This window comes from Sardina pilchardus, chromosome 14, assembly GCF_963854185.1.
Source record: "Sardina pilchardus chromosome 14, fSarPil1.1, whole genome shotgun sequence".
Taxonomy (NCBI): Eukaryota; Metazoa; Chordata; class Actinopteri; order Clupeiformes; family Clupeidae; genus Sardina; species Sardina pilchardus.
In genome coordinates, this window is record NC_085007.1 from 26950992 (window position 1) to 26970626 (window position 19635).

The 19635-nt window shown below is 41.3% G+C and overlaps 1 protein-coding gene across 3 annotated transcripts; it reads left to right on the forward strand.

Moving 5' to 3' along the window:
* Nucleotides 1-1372: 1372 nt before the first annotated feature.
* LOC134101057 (alpha-2,8-sialyltransferase 8E-like) lies at nucleotides 1373-16223 on the forward strand. Of its 3 annotated transcripts, none has more exons than XM_062554621.1 (9): nucleotides 1373-1453; nucleotides 10487-10627; nucleotides 10719-10823; nucleotides 11675-11767; nucleotides 13247-13333; nucleotides 13477-13615; nucleotides 13807-13919; nucleotides 14100-14192; nucleotides 14556-16223. In XM_062554621.1, the coding sequence occupies exons 2-9, from the start codon at nucleotides 10497-10499 to the stop codon at nucleotides 15016-15018; spliced, it is 1224 nt and encodes a 407-aa protein (XP_062410605.1). In that variant the 5' UTR covers nucleotides 1373-1453; nucleotides 10487-10496; the 3' UTR covers nucleotides 15019-16223. The 3 variants fall into 3 exon arrangements, with proteins under 3 accessions (XP_062410605.1, XP_062410604.1, XP_062410606.1); XM_062554620.1 differs by lacking the exon at nucleotides 1373-1453 and adding an exon at nucleotides 7498-7819; XM_062554622.1 differs by lacking the exon at nucleotides 1373-1453 and having other exon boundaries at nucleotides 10454-10627.
* Nucleotides 16224-19635: the final 3412 nt, after the last annotated feature.

Sequence of the window (19635 nt, forward strand, 5' to 3'; positions counted from 1 at the left end):
TGCACAGTGCACACTACAAAAGCTGCTTGTCTAATAAAACCATGCATTAATAATCTAATATCAAGATCAACAATTCTTGGTATGTTTTCAGTATAAAGAGACTTACCGAGCACTTTCTCATAAAATCATTTGACTTAATCTCAATCTCTTGTATGGTGAAGGGTATAGTGTTGATGTGGGGTTATTTTAATTCCAAAGGCCAAGGGGACTTTATCAGGGTGCGTAGTGTCCTGGATCCATGAAATAGCTGGTCTTTAAAAATAAAAATCTGCCTGCCTCTATGGGAATTTAACATAGGCGTTCCAATACTTATGACCCCTATTTTACTGGCCACTTTGCGGTAAGTATACTGGGAAATTACAGCTAAGTCTAACAGTGTGTATTTTAAGGAAAACATTTATTTATTTACAGTACATTACTCATTCACAAAGAAATTGGATGTCCTTAAAGGGTGAATATTTCCTAATTTTTTCATTTAAGGCATTAAGATCAATTTCCAAAAGATGATTTATATGGTCAACTTTAGCATGTGTTCCAATAATTTTGGAGGGCGCTGTATACAAAATCTTCTATTTATATTATACAGTATTATACTTAATTAAATAAACAAACAAACAAACCTTGTTATAAATAAATAGGAACCAACTTGGTCTTGGTCTTGACAGTGGGTCCTTCTAAAGAAAAACACGTAAAGACATCTGCAAGGCGTCAGTCAGCGAGATAGATGAGCATTTCAAACAAAGACTATTGTCAATAAGTATTCCAACAACCAACCCCTTGCTTGGAGCAGGTTGGCACAAGTGCACAACACCACTTCAATAATATAACTCAAAACAAGGGACTCTGAATGTACATATTTATTTATATTTTTTAGCTGAGAGTTCAGCTTATCACACTTTTAAAGTTTTAACACATGATAAGACGGAGAAATATAACTGAGAGTGAAAAGTGAGCCAACCAACTCCGGTCTCTGAGAGACTTTGCTTGTAATTATTTAAGGCTTGTGTTACTGTGGTGTACTGTGAACTTATCCTGGTCAGAAGCAAAGAAAATGAGTTTAGTGTTAAAAAATAGCAGTGTTGACATCTTTCTCTTTAACCTCAAACAGTTGACAAACTCCTAATTTCACCTCACAGATTCATTGTTTTTGATGAGTGCACATTGCTGTGTTAGTCGCCTGAACAGGTATTTCTGCCCAGAATGAATGAACTACATTCCACAGTTGTTGCTTCAGAATGAACAGGTCTAACGTCAATTTGGGCTTGAGAGAGAAAGTTGGTTGTCAAATCACCTGTTAGTTAGACCTACTAGCTAGTTAGGTTTACTCTTTTCAACTGTAAATCGGCGCTGCTCTCCTTTGAAAGATAATTGACTGCATTATTGGGTTAAACTATCAAGAAGCCTAATAGCCTTCATCGTCAAGTCGTCTTGTGCTGTAGCCAAATTATCAAAAGTAAGTCCCTTTATGTTTTCGGAATATGGATATGCCACACAGTAAAAAATAATTTGTATTGCTTACTTACACTAAATGTGTGGAAACTCGTTGCCTCAACATGAGTAGACCTAATGTAAAGCCCGGCGCCCACCGGACACGCCGTTCAGCGGTGTTCAGCGGTCTGGGCTTGACGCGCAGGATTTTAGAATAGTGTTCTATCTCTGTGCGGCTGCTGCGCGGCAGACGTTTCCAGTGGGCTTTGCTCCGTTGAAAACAATGGAGTTTTAATTGTTTTATTGTCGCGGCGCGCAGCGTACGTGTCCGGTTGGCGACGGCCTAGAAGCTTACTTGAAGCAAAGTTGCTTTTACTCCTATTAAAGAGTCATCCTTATTTTGAGTTGTGTAAAAGGTACTTAACATGCTCCTCCTCCTTAAAGGTGCTATATCAGAACAAAAGATTTCACACATGAAATCTTTTTAAATTAAATATCGGAAATCGGAATGTTTATGCAGTTAATTGGACCAAGTTCTGGCTGATGCAGTGACATCAATGTGAGATGCAGTCTGGTGAGTCCAAAATGTCCATGTTGTACACACATCAACCAACAACTGTTATTCTAAGTAATCTTAGAAATCACTCTGTCTGACCTGACGTCTCTTGAACAGGACTTTCCATGATCACAGTTGTTTGTTTTAGTTATTTCCTTTGAGTCAGTCATGGGATGCACAGTTAGGTTGAAAGCAGTGCTTTTCACAGACCTCTGATGAGTAAGCAAAATCTCCAAGTCACTGGCAACAGACCAAACCTTTTGAGCCAAAGATGTACCACTAGTTAGCAAACACCAGTTGCCATTCTTTGCAGACTGAGGGTTAACCGTCCAAGCCATACCATTATAAAGGTATGTCATGGTTGGTGTTAAAGGGGTAGTTCGGAATTTTGGACATACTCATTTCCAGCCAGTGTGATATGTTTCAGTGGAGACCGTTTTCAGCACATTTCATCCAGTCCTTCTAGTTGCAGAATTTGCTGGTGCTAGGCTAGCGCAAGTCAACACAGTATGTGCTAGCCTGCCACTAAAAACAGCCATACCCACTCCACAGTACAAGGCAAATAAATGATAATATCAGACTATCAATGTAATGTTAGTTTGTTTAATTTCATTTTTTTGTGGTTTAGTATATGTAACAAACCGTCTTTTCCTTTCCCCCCTAGTATATACACTTACCTTACTTGATTCAATTAGAAAAATGGATTAGGCCTACTCAATTGGAATTTGAACACGATAAGGTTGCGTTTCATTCAAAACTAGACTGTTTTAAGTCAGTGTAACCTAATATGGTTTGATAAAATGGACTGCCCTGACTTTTCCTTTCTTACAGTACACACACACACACGCACACACACACACACGCACGCACGCACACCTACCTCATATGTCTGTGCAATCCCTATGGGCACAAGTTTACACTTCTGCAATTTGATCTTATTGTTATTTATTCATGGTTTTGGCATGGCAATGAGTGAATGAATAATGAGTGTTTTTGAGTGAGTGATCTGCACAAGCATTCCAATGCATCTATACACTATACTTGAGCAAATGGCAAATACAGTATATACTTGAACTTGAAATGTCAAATGAAACTCAGGCCTATAGCCCAGTAACTGAAAACATCCCAAGCAAGATTGTTGTGCCCGCCCAAAACTCAAAAGTTAACCACAACTGTTTATCAGAAACCTATTTGCATGTGAAAATATGACCTTGCCACAAATACGCGGCAACTGTACAAGAAGCTTGTAATTTCTGTAAGGGAATGAATCACAATGACATCAACATATCAACATCAATATTTGAATGACTGTCCTTGTAGCATCCCTTTCTACATTCCACAGTGAGAAGTTGTTCACCTTGTCTAAACATAATTCTATTTCCTTATTAACTGTACAGAGCAAAACTTTTCTCAATTGATTATAGTAGGCTACTTCTTCACGTACAATCCATTTCTACTTGGAACATTTTTATATCACGCAAAGTTAATGAGATAATTTGCACACTTATGAAAATGAACATATTGTGCTTGCTTTGAGTCTGCATTGGCATTTTGATATGTTACTTAATATGTAATTTTACTAACATAAACATCACAGACATTCCAACCTGCAAAAAGTAATTTCAGGGAGGTATCCCCAAAAACACTTAAGCCTACTTAGATACTGAAAAACAGATGAATATGTTAGCTCAATAATGTAGTCAGTAGGACAAACAAGGAAAAACCTATAGAAATGTTGATAAAATATGTACATTTTGGTAGTTTGGGCTTTTCATGAACTGTAGCCTTGGCAACTACTAGGCATCAAGTATAGGCCTGACTAATATGCAAATGAAATGACCCAGTCAAAGTTGTCTTTCTCTGTATTAATTTGTAGTGGTTTAGTTATGTTATGTTGGGTATCTCTGTGTTCGTGGCTATATGGAGATAGTTTGGGTAATTGTTGATTCAGTGTCTAATAAGCCCATGTGGGCTGGGCACCAAAAAAGGTGTTTGACACTTAAATAAACACAATCAATCACTCCAAAAAACTGTTAAACTCACCTCGACAAGTCTTTTGTAGTCATTAATTCGCCATGGGCAATGTTAAAGTCAGTGTTACAAACGGTGCAGTGTGCAAAACTATCATTTATTTTTACTCCTATGAGACAAGGGTACACTTTTGTGTAGGTCTAGTCTGATGTGAAATAGCCAGGTCTAAATGTTCCTTTTTTGGGTACACTGCCATGACGCTCCTGTTCCTAGATACACTAATTTAGTTCGGGAGAATAACCTACACTGAAAACTGATTGGTTTGATTTAGCGAAACGGGCTAATCAGTATGCTTTGTCTTATGCACTTCAGGCGCCTACACTTCAGTGTCCCGGGAATCCTTGACGGAAAATTAGTGATGCTGATCCCCATCATTTGCAATGTGAGTGTAAAGCAGTGAGTTCTGTACTGTGTGCTATAAAAATCGTGGTTAGGGTTTAAGCTCTCAGAAAAAAAACTGTAAGGGACGTTGTAGACTACACTCTGAGCTGACGACAAAGTGCTGTCTAGCTAGACATCCCAAATGTCCCGAAATGGGGAAGAGAGAGGGGGTGGTGCGTGAAGAAGTGCATCCAAGACAGAGAGCATACTGATTGGCCTGTTTCGCTAAATCAATCAATCAGTTTTTAGTGTGGGTGGGCTTTTACCTCTTTTCTCCTGAAGATAGAGCTCGAGAGTCCCACCCCTCCTCCGAGAGAGCTTAGTTTCTGGATGTAAGTTTCTCATTAATTTCTCCAATTGACGTCTGGACAAATCCGTATGTAAAGAGTTTTAGACCATGCCTTAGGCGAACCAGCTACAGCGTGACTCGTACTTATACAACACATCAGTTAGAGCAAAAAAACGAAAAACGAAAAAAAAAAGGCAAAGGTACAAGACTGTGTACATATTTTAAATTCCGAGTTAAAGAACTCATATCCCGTGATCCATTGCAAACGTACATACATTTAGAACATTTGCAGCCTAACGATAGTTTAGCATGGTTCCATATTAATCTGAGAAAAGAAGATGATTACTTCCTACCGTTTCCACTGAAATTCAACCTTCAAGGTGAGAAAACGGTTCTTTTTCGGATGGCCACACATCAGTTCTGACCTGCCAGACGTTTTGATTTTTGAATTTACGACGAGACAACAGCGGACGACAGGCGCGGGAAAAGTTGACAGGTTTTGTTTGATCTGTACCAATCAAAGGCTCTGCTTTCACCAGTTTTACATGTTAGGATGTTGGGTAGTGTAGTACTCTCTCGTTAAATCGCGAATAATTTTTTTTTTTCTCAAAACAAGGTTGATGCCCCATTAACTTTTGGCATCTATATGAGCAGGTACAATTGCTTAGTCACGCCGTAGCTGGTTTTAAGTCGACAATGGACGGTTACAATTTTATGGCTTATTCTCCAGTTGTCAATGGAGAAATTGTATTGGATTCTTACTTCCGGAATCGGCTGTGGGCGGGACTGTCAAGCTCTATTGCAGTTTTTCCTCGGTTGCAATTTTTTATTGGCTCGGATCGTCTTCCTCGTCCTCCTTCTCCTGAAAAGCGAGCGCACACCAAAAAGACTTCAGGAGACTATACACGACACGACTATCGGCGACTGTCGCTTGCTGTCTTTCTGAGTCTTCCAAAAAAGCCCAAAAATTACAGTTTTTCCTACATAACTACCTGAACCGTGGAACCGAGGATGACAAAATGTTTATGGTATGTTGGTCTCAAGAGCCTGGATCAGCTTAGCCTATAACCAGTCATTTGTGATTAGCACCCCCATGGTAAAAATTGAAAATGCAATGTAATATTGCTTTAATTGCCCCTATCTTCAGATGAGATGTTATGAACTGCACCAAATTTCATGTGTATGATCAACCTGACACCCTCTGGGAGTATGACAAATTTTGTGGAATTTCATCCATTCATTTATGTGTACATTCAGGACTGTATACCCATCGGCCTGTAGATGGTGGTATTAACCCTCTGGAGTCTAAATCCCCCCCTGGGATCTCTGCTAGTTTTTGTCCTAGAAACATATAAGTGACACCATTAGAAACCTTTAATCAACTAGTTTCCAAATATATATGTTTTAAAAGTGAATGGTTGCTCTGGGTGCTGGATGCTACGGTCATACACACACACACACACACACACACACACACACACACACACACACATAAATACACACACACAGACATATACCTACACACACACGCACCAGCACACACACACATGTACATAAAAAAGGACACAAACACATGCACAAACACGCCCACACGCATGCACACATACACCCTCTCACACACACACACACACACACAGATGCACAGTGCACACACACACACACACCTCACACACACACACACACACACACACACACACACAGATGCACAGTGCACACACACACACACACACATCTTTGAGTACGTTTTGTGAGATGCAGCACTGTGTGAGACCACCGGAGCTGAGAAGTGAGTGTGTGTGTGATGTACTGTGTGTGTGTGTGTGTGTGTGTGTGTGTTGGTGGGTGCGTTTCTGTGTGCCCCCGTGTGTGTATGTACATGTTCTGTGTGTATTCTGTGTGTGTTCTCTTTCTTTCTCTCTCTCCCTCTCTCTCTGTGTGTCTATGTGTGTTCTGTGTTATCTGTGTGTGTTCTGTCTTTCTCTCTCTCTCTCTCTCTCTGTGGGTGTATCTGTGTGTGTGCCTGTGTGTGTGTGTGTGTGTGTGTGTGTGTGTGTGTGTGTGTGTGCGTGCGTGCGTGCGTGCGTGCGTGCGTGCGTGCACACGTGCGCGCGCGTTTGTGTATGTATGCGTGTGTGTCTGTGTACTGTATGTGTGTGTGTGTGCACACGCGTGCATGTGTGTGTGCGAGTGTGTGCCTGTGTGCGTGTGTGTGTGTGTGTGTGATCTGATATTGGAGTGACAGTGACGGCAGAGAACACAGTGAACATATACACATAGACACATAAAACACACACACAAGCAGACACACACACACACACACACACTCATAGACAGAGAAGCACTCATACACAAAACCAAGCGCACACATGCACACACTCATTTACATACATAAAAGTTGCAGTAGGGGATGGAGGGATAGAAACAAAAGCGTGGTTGATATTTGCAGAGAGAATGTGCATGACTGAGCGGCGGTCATATTGTGTATCGCTTTGCGGTACATCTAGTTTAAGATACAAACACAGGCATTGCGTTCTGCCTGATGTATTGGCAATTTATTGAACGGCTCTTCACAAGTAGTTCTAGAACGCTCCATTGACTTGAATGGGATCTCTGGGGAAAAAAAATTACCGCTGTCAATGGCAACGGAGTTTGTGCTAACAGAGTTACTGGGAAGAACCTGTTGTACCACAGTTTTACCTTCCATGTAACACACCCCCACACTATATATAGATTTCACTCGGGGTACAATGATACTGTAATGTAATTTGTTGTAGGATTCCATATAACATTTAGTTTGAATATGGTTCACTATACTTTGACAGATTGAACTGCAAATAATGTTGATATGTTTAAAAATCTTGTTAGCCTACATGTGCCCCTTGATTATTGTAATTTGTCAAACTTCACCATGAAACTTAATCCCCTTGAATTGCATTGGCAAAATTAGGGGGTCTGGATCAAGGACAACCAGAATAACTAGTTTAGACATGCACTTGTTTGGCTAAAACCCAGAGCCCTATACGGCTCTGCTGAAATGTGAAAGCGATTTGGGTGACGCTCATGTGAAAGAGTCAGAGTGCGACTTGTTGCATCAGAGGCAGGCATAGAAAAGACAAGCAGGCGTGCCAACAACGGTAAGTGACCAGAGCTGTCCGTTTCTCAGAGTGGAATTTTGGTCATATTTTGCAGTTAGCATTATCACTTAAAACTACTTTATATCAGTAAAATGCCAAGTCCAAAAAATATTTTCAGTTGTCTTCAACCAAAACCGTATTATGATCACCATTGTTAAATCAATATCATGTCAGAAGTTGTGAATGAAACACAGTTTTCAGGCAAGAAGACACTGTTTAGATAAGGTAACTGGTTTAATAGGGGCATAGTCACATTTTAGAACAAAAGAAAGAATTCCGTTGAATATATGATTAGGGATGAAAAAAAACCTGATAATTTTCTTGCAGTAACACAATAGTTCTGTTTACCAGTTGTAGGCTTCCATTTTTTTTTTTTTTTTAAAGAGAATGGTTGCTCTGGGATCTTTTTTTTATTAGTATACTTAATGCTGGCAGTTCTATGACCAGCAGAAATAAAAAGGGAGAAACTGGGCATTCCATTTCGGGAACCAAATCAGTTTTTTCTACCTGTTCTCGTTTTACTGAAAGCTACTGTATGTAATCTTGTAAATTGTACACAGAGATGGCGATTAATTAATTGAAACCATATACAGTTGGTTGCAAAAGTATTCAACTCCCTTGAAATTCATTAAGATTTTCACATTTTAAAGAGATACTTATACGAATACCATATTCGCCCAATCAGTATTAACTTTTTTATAAACAGTTATGTTTGTAATCATTTTCAATAAGAAAATATGTTTAATGTACACAGGGTGAGATTAGTAAAAATGGGGTGGGGGGGTTTCATCATGCAAAAACCAACAATCAACAGACCTAATTCTTTTTAACGTTAACAGGCCCTACAACACTTTGAAAAGTTGAACATTCATCGTTAATGTACTACATGAACCATTGTGGGAGATGGACTAATTATGTCAGTAGACCCACTATGGATAAGGATCAGGCGAACATGGCAGAGGAATTAAGGCGAACGGACTATAAAATGTACCTAATCCTAATCCTAATAGGATCCTAATCCTAAAAAACCTTAAAAAAAAAACATACCACATGAAGTCCATCATCAGAGCAAGCTGTTTACTCAGTCAAATATTGAAGTTGTGGGAAGTTTACATAGCTTAAACCGTAAGTTAAATTCGTCCCCCATGCTGTTTCATTCGCAGCCAGGATGGGGAAATGAAACAAAATGCACGTTCGACTTCTAACTCTACAGGATACAAGGATACAAGGAAGTTTGTTTTAAGTTACTTAAGTAAAGAATGCAGTGAAATTTGTCCGTTCTTTCGCCTGTTGTGCATATTGGCTGGGGGGGGGGGGTAGTAGAGAGGGGGAGGATAAGCAGATACCATGGGGACGTTAGCTAATGCTGAAACTGTCGACAGTTGGGTTCAGGTGAAAGGTAGTGCCAGCAATGTAAGCTTTATGTGTAAGAAAGCTCTGTCACAACTCACAAGCTCCAGATGACAAATCATTTACAAATAGTACAGTTGCCAATCCACTGGACCAATACCAAGAAAGTGGCAGTTGCTTTATAGAAAATGTTTACCCCCAAACCAAGTGTCAGAGGCTGAACAGAAGTCCAAATTCATGAGAGATATGCATAAACCTGGACTCTCAGTTGAGGTGGAAAAATAAGTCAATGATTTAAAATATCAACATCAAGGCATTTATGGACGAACCATGCAGGCTGCATTCCGATTATAAGGGTCCCTACGCTGAATTCCCTTCTCCCTACCCAACGGAATATCACTTGACACCGCTGAACACTCTGCACAGTTCACTCGAGATCGGAATGCCCCCACAGACAAAAGTCAGAGGAGTATACAATCAAAACACAGGAATTTAGTTATCAGATGTTGTGTTGATTTTTTTGTCTCAGACATGTCAGTGCACAATGCCAACTGGAAACATGTGTGAGTCAGTCATGACAAAGACAAAATGTATTCTATTCAAGCCACAGTCACTGGAATGAACAAAACCTGTTTTACCACAGTTGTATAACCTTCCATGTTTTAATGCATGTATGTCATTGCATACATTTCTTATTGTGATAGGCTTTTTCGAATATATCCGATATAATGGAGAGCTTTAGGCTATATTCAACTTCCTTACCAACTGGGCCAGACAGGACAATCACTGGGTCTTCACAGGCCACTCAAAATATGGCGTTCACGAGCCACTCAAAATATGGCAAAAATATGGCGTTGCTAGAATGACTCCATTGTGGTATTGAGACATGCGTTCATAAGTACCCAGCTATATTCAATGAGTTCAGTTAAAGATATTCACAAAGACGGAATGTGGTGGGCATTCCTTTATTCTGAGATGCATCAATTGGCTCTAAAAACGATTCCAGACAGACATAAGGGGCTAATAGAGCAGGTCCGGATTATTTGTTAATTAAAGCAGTAAAATAATGTCATGGGATGGAATGTGTAACATTCATACCCAAGTTCTTTCATTATAAAAAGAGCGCAGATTCATTGCGTTTTATATCTTCCTAGCGTGAAAAAGCGACAAGTTCAAGCATATAAGCAAATAAAATTGAATTGCAAAAATATATATAATTTCTGTTACAGTTATATGTGTTATCACTTATATCCGTTATCTGAACATGATTGGAATCTTCAACTATGTTCTTTTAAAGATAATATTGTTTCATCGTAGGTTGGCGAGAATGGGCTATGCGGATCCACTGGTTGGGCGAGACCTGCTATGGAGCCTCTCCCTCAGTTTCGTCGTCTTGTGTGCCTTTTCCGTGATAACACTGGTGGAGCAGGACCACTATGGCAACAACTACGTCAGAAGGTATGAGCAACCTCCTGTCAGCAGCTGAAACCATTTTCTTTTCCTCTTATTGTCATTTGTTTTGCTAATGATGTGACTCTTTTCCCACCAGTGGGCAACAGTTTAGCCGACTGCACGAAGATGAGGCAGGCAACTGGAGCGGATTAAACCTGCCAGACGACTCTCCACTGAGGCCTGCCAGATATGGGAGGAGAAGGTACCGACTTCACTCACCTATGCCAGAGACCCTCAGAGAGAAAGAAAGACAGAAAACAGAGAGAATACAGAGAGAGATATAGGGAGAGGGTAACTGATTGGAATTGTGTTGCCAAAGCTATAGAATAGCCAATCAGACAACGGCATTTAGCAAAGCCAAAGCCAATCTACAGACCTAGCTTGTATGACAGGATGTTGTCATACTAATTCACCTTATTCATCCATCAGCCATTGTAAGGCAGAGGCCGGCTACTGGGCACACTTGACATCACACCTCAGTCCAGCAGATGGCAGTAATGCACTCTGTTTGCAAAGTGCTAATAAAAACTCTCAGATGAAGAAGAAGGGTTCGCTGGCCTGCCAGAGTAATCTTCTTTTTCTTCTACTTTGATTTTTTTAAAATCTGTAGTCCCGCATTTCCCATTTATCAGATTACGTTTGCCACTTGATGTGCCTGCGGTGCAAAGCTGTGTTCCTCATAGGAATGTGTGGCTTTGTTTGTGTATTTTATGTTGCATCTGGTGTGTCACAGAAACACAGCATTATGAAACCACAAATGCTGATGCTGCAGTGCACATATGAGATAGCCTGCAATGAGATAATGGTGAGGTTGTCATGTAAATGTATTGGAGTGCTACAGTCACTGTAAAGTAAAATAGCTTTCACTGGATAGATGCTATGAGATGGTCAGGAAATGCTGTAAAAATGAAGTCATGATAAGTGTGTGTGTGTGAGAGAGAGAGAGAAAGAGAGAGATACAAAGAGGGACTGTGTGTTTGTGTCTACTTGAAAATAAAAACAGGCAGAAGATTGGATGGCCCTAGTATAGATTAAGAGTTTTATTTCTGGCAGGTGTCTGGAGTCCTCGCAGGGGCTTTTGGAGTTCAATTCCACATCGTGTCAAATGCTGAGGAAGGACATCCTGGATGTGAAGGTCCTCACTGAGTGAGTTCCATACCCCCCCCCCCCCCCCCCAATAGATATCTTCTGATAGGACTGTCTACACACACAACATACACGGTACACACAAACACACTTTATAGCCAAGGGAACTTTGTAATGATCTTACCCCTCCACATTAGGGTGACATGTCAACAGTACTAGTGCAGAGCCCGTAGCAGATATGCCAGCTTGTGTGGCCGATATATGTGCCATTTTTTGTTCAAACAAATAATGACTTCTATACCTAACAGGGCCTAAATCACCCTTTAGCAGGGCTGTAGTCAAGACCACCTTTGTCGAGTCCAAGACAAGTCCAAGACCAGGACCGGTCGAGACCAAGTCAAGACCGAGTCCAAAGAGGTTCAAGTCCAAGACAGACCGAGTCCAAAAGACTCGAGTCCGAGTCAAGACCGAGTCCAGGACAGAAAAAAACAACTTGCATGCATGACAGTATAAAGACAATAATTTTGGGTTATTATTAATTTTGCTGATCTAAATACCCACCCAGGATTTGTAAGTATAACCATTCTCCTTAATATCACATAATCTAATTTAAAGAAAACAGAATGATATAAGCTGATACCTTGGTTACAACTGATACAAACACCAATCCACTACTATTACCACTGCTAGGTACTAGTACTGAGCATTTGAGCAACTAAATTACAATAGCTTCACTCCAGACAAAGACAAGAATGACCAGTATTACAGAGTGTACTCCTACTTCCCTTGAATATTATAACATAAGAAAGATGCCTGGACTCGGTCAAGACCAAGAACCATATTTGGCAAGACCAGTGGCCCGAGACCGAGACAAGTCCAAGTCAGATACCAGCGAGTCCGAGACAAGTCCGAGAACATAAAAAAACGGACTTGAGTCCGGACTCGAGTCCAAGTCCGGACTCGAGTACTACAGCCCTGCCCTTTAGATATAGACCAGTGGCACAATGATCCCTATTAGTGTACACAAGAAAATGTGCCCCTTCAATACAGTGATAAAATGAAATAACATTTAAAAAAAAGATACGATTTGACCTGACTTGTCCTTGTGGTATACAAGGGGAAACATGCGCTGATTAATATAACAGGTACATACTGTATGTGTTCCCTGAATATACTGTAAGGTTTTAGAAAATATGTCATTAATGACTTCAGTTGTCTTTCTGGCGTGCAGGTAGTTAGATACAGATATTCAATGATGTTCAAGTTTATTCCCTGAGAAAACGAAGTTACTGTATGAGCCTGACTGGATTGTGCTGAATTGGAGGGATGTCCACCAGACTGCTGCTATTTCAGGAACCTCTGTCCTCGTTCATCCTCCTTTTGTCATTGTTATTTGTCCCTATTCTACCTCTGTGCGTGTACACATACACTATGAGTATATTTTGTACCATAATAGTTTTTTTTTTTGTGTGTGTGTGTGTGTGTGTGTGTGTGTGTGTGTGTGTGTGTGTGTGTGTGTGTCTGTCTGTGCACACTCAGGGTGAAGACCTCAGAGTTGTTCGAGAGATGGAGAAATTTGCAGGTGTGCCAGTGGGAGCAGAATAAAGTGGAGAGCAACAACCTCAGGTCAGTGAGACACACACAAACACAAACACACACACACACACACACACAGACACACACAAATAAACCTCTGTGCCAAATGGTTCATCATATGTGACCCTCTCTTGTCCTGTGTGTGTGTGTGTGTTTGTGTGCGTGTGAACTAGTGTGTCTCTGTCTGAGAGCTGTAATGCATCCTCCTTCCTCTTCACCACTAAGCGCAACACACCATCAGGCACCAAGCTGCGCTATGAGACCGACGGGGCCGTGCTCATCAAGCCCCAGATATTTAACATGTTCCCTGATGTGAGTCACCAGCCACTTACAGCACAGTATACACATGTGTATATGGATGCAGTGCACACACACTCTTCATCTCTCTCTCTCTTACATATTTGAACAAATAACCAGATGGAAGTGTGCGCATCTGTTCTACATGGTGCAGCTTTGCTGTAAATACTGTGTGTGTGTGTGTGTGTGTGTGTGTGTGTTCACAGGACATGCCTTATTCAAGATCAGAGTTTAAACGCTGTGCCGTCGTTGGGAATGGAGGGATCAACCTAAACAGCCAATGTGGAAACGAGATAGACTCAGCTGACTTTGTGTTCCGGTAAAAATGCAACTTTTACAATTAATACATGACTCACATTAATCATTTTACTGTACTTTCAATGAGCTCTGTCAACCACATGATTTTTTTTGTAACCATGTCACCATAGTTGCCGCTTGTAGGGAGCTTGTAGGGAGCACCATTCAACCACCCCCGTTCACCTCTTGTTCTGTTGGTCAGGTGCAACATTCCGCCCATCTCTGATGAATACTCTGCCGATGTGGGATCGAGGACTGATTTTGTCACCATCAACCCAAGTATCCTCATAGGGAGGTACAGTATACATCTGAACACAAACCTTTTGCGTTAGACTATATAGGACTGCGTACAGTATGTGATTGTGTGCAATTGATTGATGAAATATTGGATTTTTACATGACCTGGAAATACTTCTATAAGCCTAATTTCATTCAATGTGTATGTTACATCTTTTGAACCAGGCCATGATTGTAAAACCTGTTGACTGCAGGATTGTCTGAATAAATTTGTGGAATATGCGAGACACACCTTTGCAGTCATTTGCTGAGTTTTGAGTTTTAATGTATGAACACAAAGCTTCATTTATCTCACAGAACCACACACACACACACACATTGTGTATATCTGATGTGTGAAAACACCCACTCCTCACCACAGGTTCCAGAGTTTAGATAAATGGCGCTTGCCCTTCTACAAACACCTGCAGTCATACCAGAATGCCTCCATCGTACTACCCGCCTTCTACAACAGAATCAACACTGACGTCTCCTTCCGCGTCAAGTACACGCTGGACGACCTCGGCTCGCCGCATGACGTCGTCTTCTTCCACACGAAGTACCTGCTTAATGTCCAGCGCTTCTGGGCGCTGCAGGGCATTCATGCCAAGCGCCTGAGCACCGGCCTCATGCTGGTCAGTGCCGCCATGGAGCTGTGTGAGGAGGTGCACCTGTACGGCTTCTGGCCCTTCCCCACAAACCCGGCGGGTGACCTCATCACGCACCACTACTACGACAACGTCAAGGGGCGGCCGGGCTTCCACGCCATGCCGGAGGAGCTCTTCAACTTCATGCAAATGCACGCACGCGGCATCCTGCACCTGCACACACAGCCATGCTGCTGATCGCCACACACACACACACACACACACACACACACACACATACAGATGGACACACACACACACACATACATGTACTGCCCATGTCACCCCACTGCTCATCCAGCTACATTGGCTGCCAAATTCAAGACTCTAACACTTGCCTTCAAAGTACCCTCTTCATCTTCAAAAAACGTCTGAAAACCTAGCTCTTAAGAGAACATCTCCTCTCTTAGCACTACTTACAACCAGTCTTGCCGATCCTACGGACAATTACTCTCATTGATGCACTTATTGTGTTTTTTGTCTCTCTTCAGAGAAGAGCATCTCTCAGAGCACTACTTACAACTAGTCTTGCTGATCCTACGGACAATTGCACTCATTAATGCACTTATTCATTGATGCACTTATTGTTGTTTCCACCCTCTGTTTGCGAGACAAGATTAAATGTTAAAGTATAGCAAGCTTGATTGAATCGCTTCTATCCATAGGCCTACTGATTACTGACTGATGAGTAAGGGTCAAGCAAAACATTTAAAGGTAGGCTATATTAAACGTGGGAACGATGTACACACAAATATATAATTAAATGTGGGAACGTTTTATTAAAACGTGGGAACAATGTAGTTAAATCATATTAACGTTTATTTATTTCATTCTCTCATTATATTAATCGTGCACTCGTTCAATTAAACGTGCCCATGATTTATATTTTTTCACCACCATGTGCCCTCCACGGTACCATAGAAGAGTGTTTTATTGGCATCACACACAAGCAATGACAATAACACAGTTCAATATATATTATACCAATAATATATATAACAATATATATTTATATTTATATTTTGTTATTGCTTAACCAGAGAAGTCCGAAACTAGTGGGGGTTTTTTTGCATTGTTGATTCCTTTGACTAATCTTGGTAACTAGACAATCTTTTTGGCTCTGAATCTTTTAGCAGCGCCTGCTTTTATGGAAATGTTTACGCCTTGCGCATGCACCGAATGTACTTTCGACATCAGCGTTGCTTTGGTGTGTTCCGAGGCACTTTTGTTTAACGATTTGGGGAGACGAGAGCCAGCTGATCAGTAGACTACAGTACAACTGCTTTTCTTCTGGCGGTCAGCCAGCCATTGGCTCGGTGTGTCTTGAGCTCACATGTGACTGCAGACTGAGAGGATCTACAGGGGGAGAACATGTTTTTGATACCATGCTAAAGTTGCCTAAAAAGAGGAATATAAAATCATCATTTGACAATTGATCTTAATGCCTTAATTAAAAAAATGAGTAAAAACCAAATCGCTAAGGACACCAATTTTCTTTGTGATTGAAGAATGTATCGTAAATAAATAAATGTTCTTCCTTAAATGCTAGGGGGAAGGAAGTATTTGACCCCCTATGTAACCCTATGGGAATTTAACACATAGGGTTAGCATAGGGGCAGGCAGATTTTTATCTTTAAAGGCCAGCTATTTCATAGATCCAGGATATTATGCATCCTGATAAACATTTATTTATTTACGATACATTCTTCAATCACAAAGAAAATTGGTGTCCTTAGCGGTTTGATTTTTACTCATTTTCTTTTATTAAGGCATTAAGATTAATTGTCAAATGATGATTTCATATTCCTCTTTTTAGTCAACTTTAGCATGGTATCAAATACATTTGTTTCTGTAATTGCTGTAAACGTTTAATGTTGTTCTCTCAGCTTCAAATCATTAGTCCATGTAGTGTAGTTATTCTGTGGGTCCTACTCCTAACATGGGAGTGTGTGTCAGTGAGTGCATGCATGTATGAGTAACTGACTGACTGCAGGTATGTGTGTGCGTGTGTGTGTGTGTGTGTGTGTGTGTGTGTGTGTGTGTGTGTGTGTGTGTGTGTGTGTGTGTGTTCGTATTCTCTTATTCTTTGAGATGTAAACAACCACACAGACACAAACACACACACTCCTTTGGTCTGTATGTCAGATGTGGTGATTAATAATTGATTGACTGCAGAGGTGAACCACTGTTAATATGATAGTGAAGATTGCATCTGCCCCCCATTCACTCCACAAACAGCCCTGCAATGTGATTTCCCTTCACAGTAGCACATTTATCGGTGAAGCATAAATGTCTACACCTTTGCATTTGATGAACACACATCTCCCAAAGAGAGACAAGACTGGAAGTTACTAGAGAAAGTTGTGAGACTGTTGGAATCAGTTACATTTTGGGGATGTTATTGATGGCATAACCAAGAAGTATTTGTTGCTGTGGATGAATAAAGGTTAGAAATGAATGCTTTGGACTCTCGTTTCATTTGTGGGTTAAACACAGCAGACTTACCCCTCAGACTGCACCAGCCCCACCGGCGTCTTCTATTGGTGTCTGTGTTCTATTGGGTGGTTGGGAACCTGATAACCTGATGGGGCATAGGATAAGAAGGCCTTGGGTCTGCAGTGCAGACAGCCTCCTCCATTGGCATTTTGTTTTGTTTTTAAACATACATTCACAGAAATTGTGAAATAATCACTTTCTCTTGTACAGAGAGGCAGGCAAACAAACTCGAACACACAAATGAAGAAACTTGGGATTAAATAAGCACGTCATTAATGTGTGTGTGTGTGTGTGTGTGTGTGTGTGTGTGTGTGTGTGTGTGTGTGTGTGTGTGTGTGTGTGTGTGTGTGTGTGTGTGTGTGTGTGTGTGTGTGTGCGTGCGTGTGTTTGTTTAGCCTTGACAAATATACAACACCTCTTTGCAAACATTCGCATCCATCCACAAAATGTCCTACGGGACATGAACAACAAAACTGCTGTCAGGAAATGGCAGTGACTGAATTCTCATTCCACTAGGGCCTTATTCTCCCTCACACTCAAAGAAGGGGGTCTGGGGTTCCCAAATGTAGAATGGACATGGAGAAAAGTCCTTTTGGCCACAGCCAACCAAGACAGCTTCCTAGACTTCAGAGGAAAAGCAATGACAAACTGGACACACAAGTCACAGGTTTCAAAGTTTGTGGTATCTGACCACCTTGAATCAGTTGCCCATATTGTAAATTGTATATTAACCCCTCCTTGCAGAGTTCGGTGACCTAGACTATGCATGCAAGTTTGTGACATTTATATTTGGCAGCTTGGGACATGTTCACAAACTATCAGTGGGCTAAGATTGCCAGGGCTATCAAAAGGAAAGTCTAAACAGTTAGCAAAATTCTGCTCCATATCAGTTGTGATTGGCGGTCTTGCTGTGTGTGTTGGAGATGCTTTATGTATCCCTTGAATGAACCCTATCATCTCTGAGAATATTTGGATCCTTTCTGTAAAGAAATTTGATTGGTAGATTCAAATAAAGGATTCAAATGTGTGTGTTGTATGATCATAGCCTGGCTATCATCAGGCTGAGCTCAATATTTCAGCTTCTCTTTTAAACCCCATCACCCATCTCTGTGACAACTAAAGGCATAAGGGTGGGTAACTCAGCTCAGAGAAACTGCACACAGCCAAGATATGTGCCAGCCACGACAATAAGCATGTGGGCATCTCTAAAACTGACACAATGCCCACACAGTGCCGCTGTGCCATGTCTGATGTTTCAAAGCCATCTGAGTCAAACGGCACCGGGGAGCTGAGATGAAACCACACACAAACGCCCACAGAGAAACCTTCAGCAATCTTCACAACAAAAGTCTATATTTTTGTGGTGGGAGGAATAGCATTAAATCCCCGTCCCAATGGCATAATTCCCAGTTGTCTTCCAGGCGCTTGTAAAGACATTCCGACAGAGGAAAGGAGTTTGAAGTGTTTTGTCCATAGTGCGTACAGTGTGGCCGCAGCAAAGATGCACAATGAGGGCGGGCCGAAGTTAATTGATCAAAGACAGATAGATAGTTCAGAATTTAACACTGCTTGCGTGTGATTGGTTTATTCAATTTCACTACACCGGAGAGATCTATGAGCCCATTTCAGAGTCCCCGCCTTGATGTAGCTTTCCGCTACCAGAGAGTGATAATAGACCTCTGAAGTTCGCCTACAAAAAAGCTACCATCTTTGCCCAAATAAGGAGATCCGGTATCTTGAGATTTTTTTTTCTGTAGGAAAATAACAAGGGGATTTTCAATGATCGCACCTGTTAAACTCTTGCGGGGACAAAGAAAGTGGAAATGCAGACGTTTTGCTCTACAAAGTTTTGTCCTCTGCCTAAGAGTGGATACTGTGATCTTCGGTAGGTGAAGACGGCACACTTTGATCTTTGCTAACCCAGAGCTAACAATGCAACTTGCCATAGGCAGTTACCCCGCGTTCACACTATCCACGTCCCTCGACGGATCTCGGAGGTTGTGTATGTACTTGCATACACGCGATCTGATTGGCTGACGGATCCGTCGCTGCCTGAAAAGTTGAACATTTCTCAACTTTCTTGACGGAGGCAACGGAGCTGAAGGAAGGGACGGACCCACAATGCATTTAGAGTCCGCCCCATGCAAAGTGAATGAGATCCGTTGACGGACATAGACAGTGTGAACGCGGGGCTAGCTTCAATTAACACCTGGATCTCCTTATATGGGCAAAGATGGCAGCTTTGGATCCTTTTTGTAGGCGAACTACAGAGGTCTATTTCAGAGGCTAGAGCTGACAGAGGCGGTAGCAGCTCAATTT

Bases quoted from the DNA above. Each gene is read 5' to 3' on its own strand.
- LOC134101057 (XM_062554621.1), top strand. From the start codon at position 10,497: ATGGGCTATGCGGATCCACTGGTTGGGCGAGACCTGCTATGGAGCCTC. The intron at 13,334-13,476 runs GTCAGTGAGACA...CGTGTGAACTAG, and splicing joins GTGGAGAGCAACAACCTCAG to TGTGTCTCTGTCTGAGAGCT. The intron at 13,920-14,099 runs GTAAAAATGCAA...TCTGTTGGTCAG, and splicing joins TCAGCTGACTTTGTGTTCCG to GTGCAACATTCCGCCCATCT.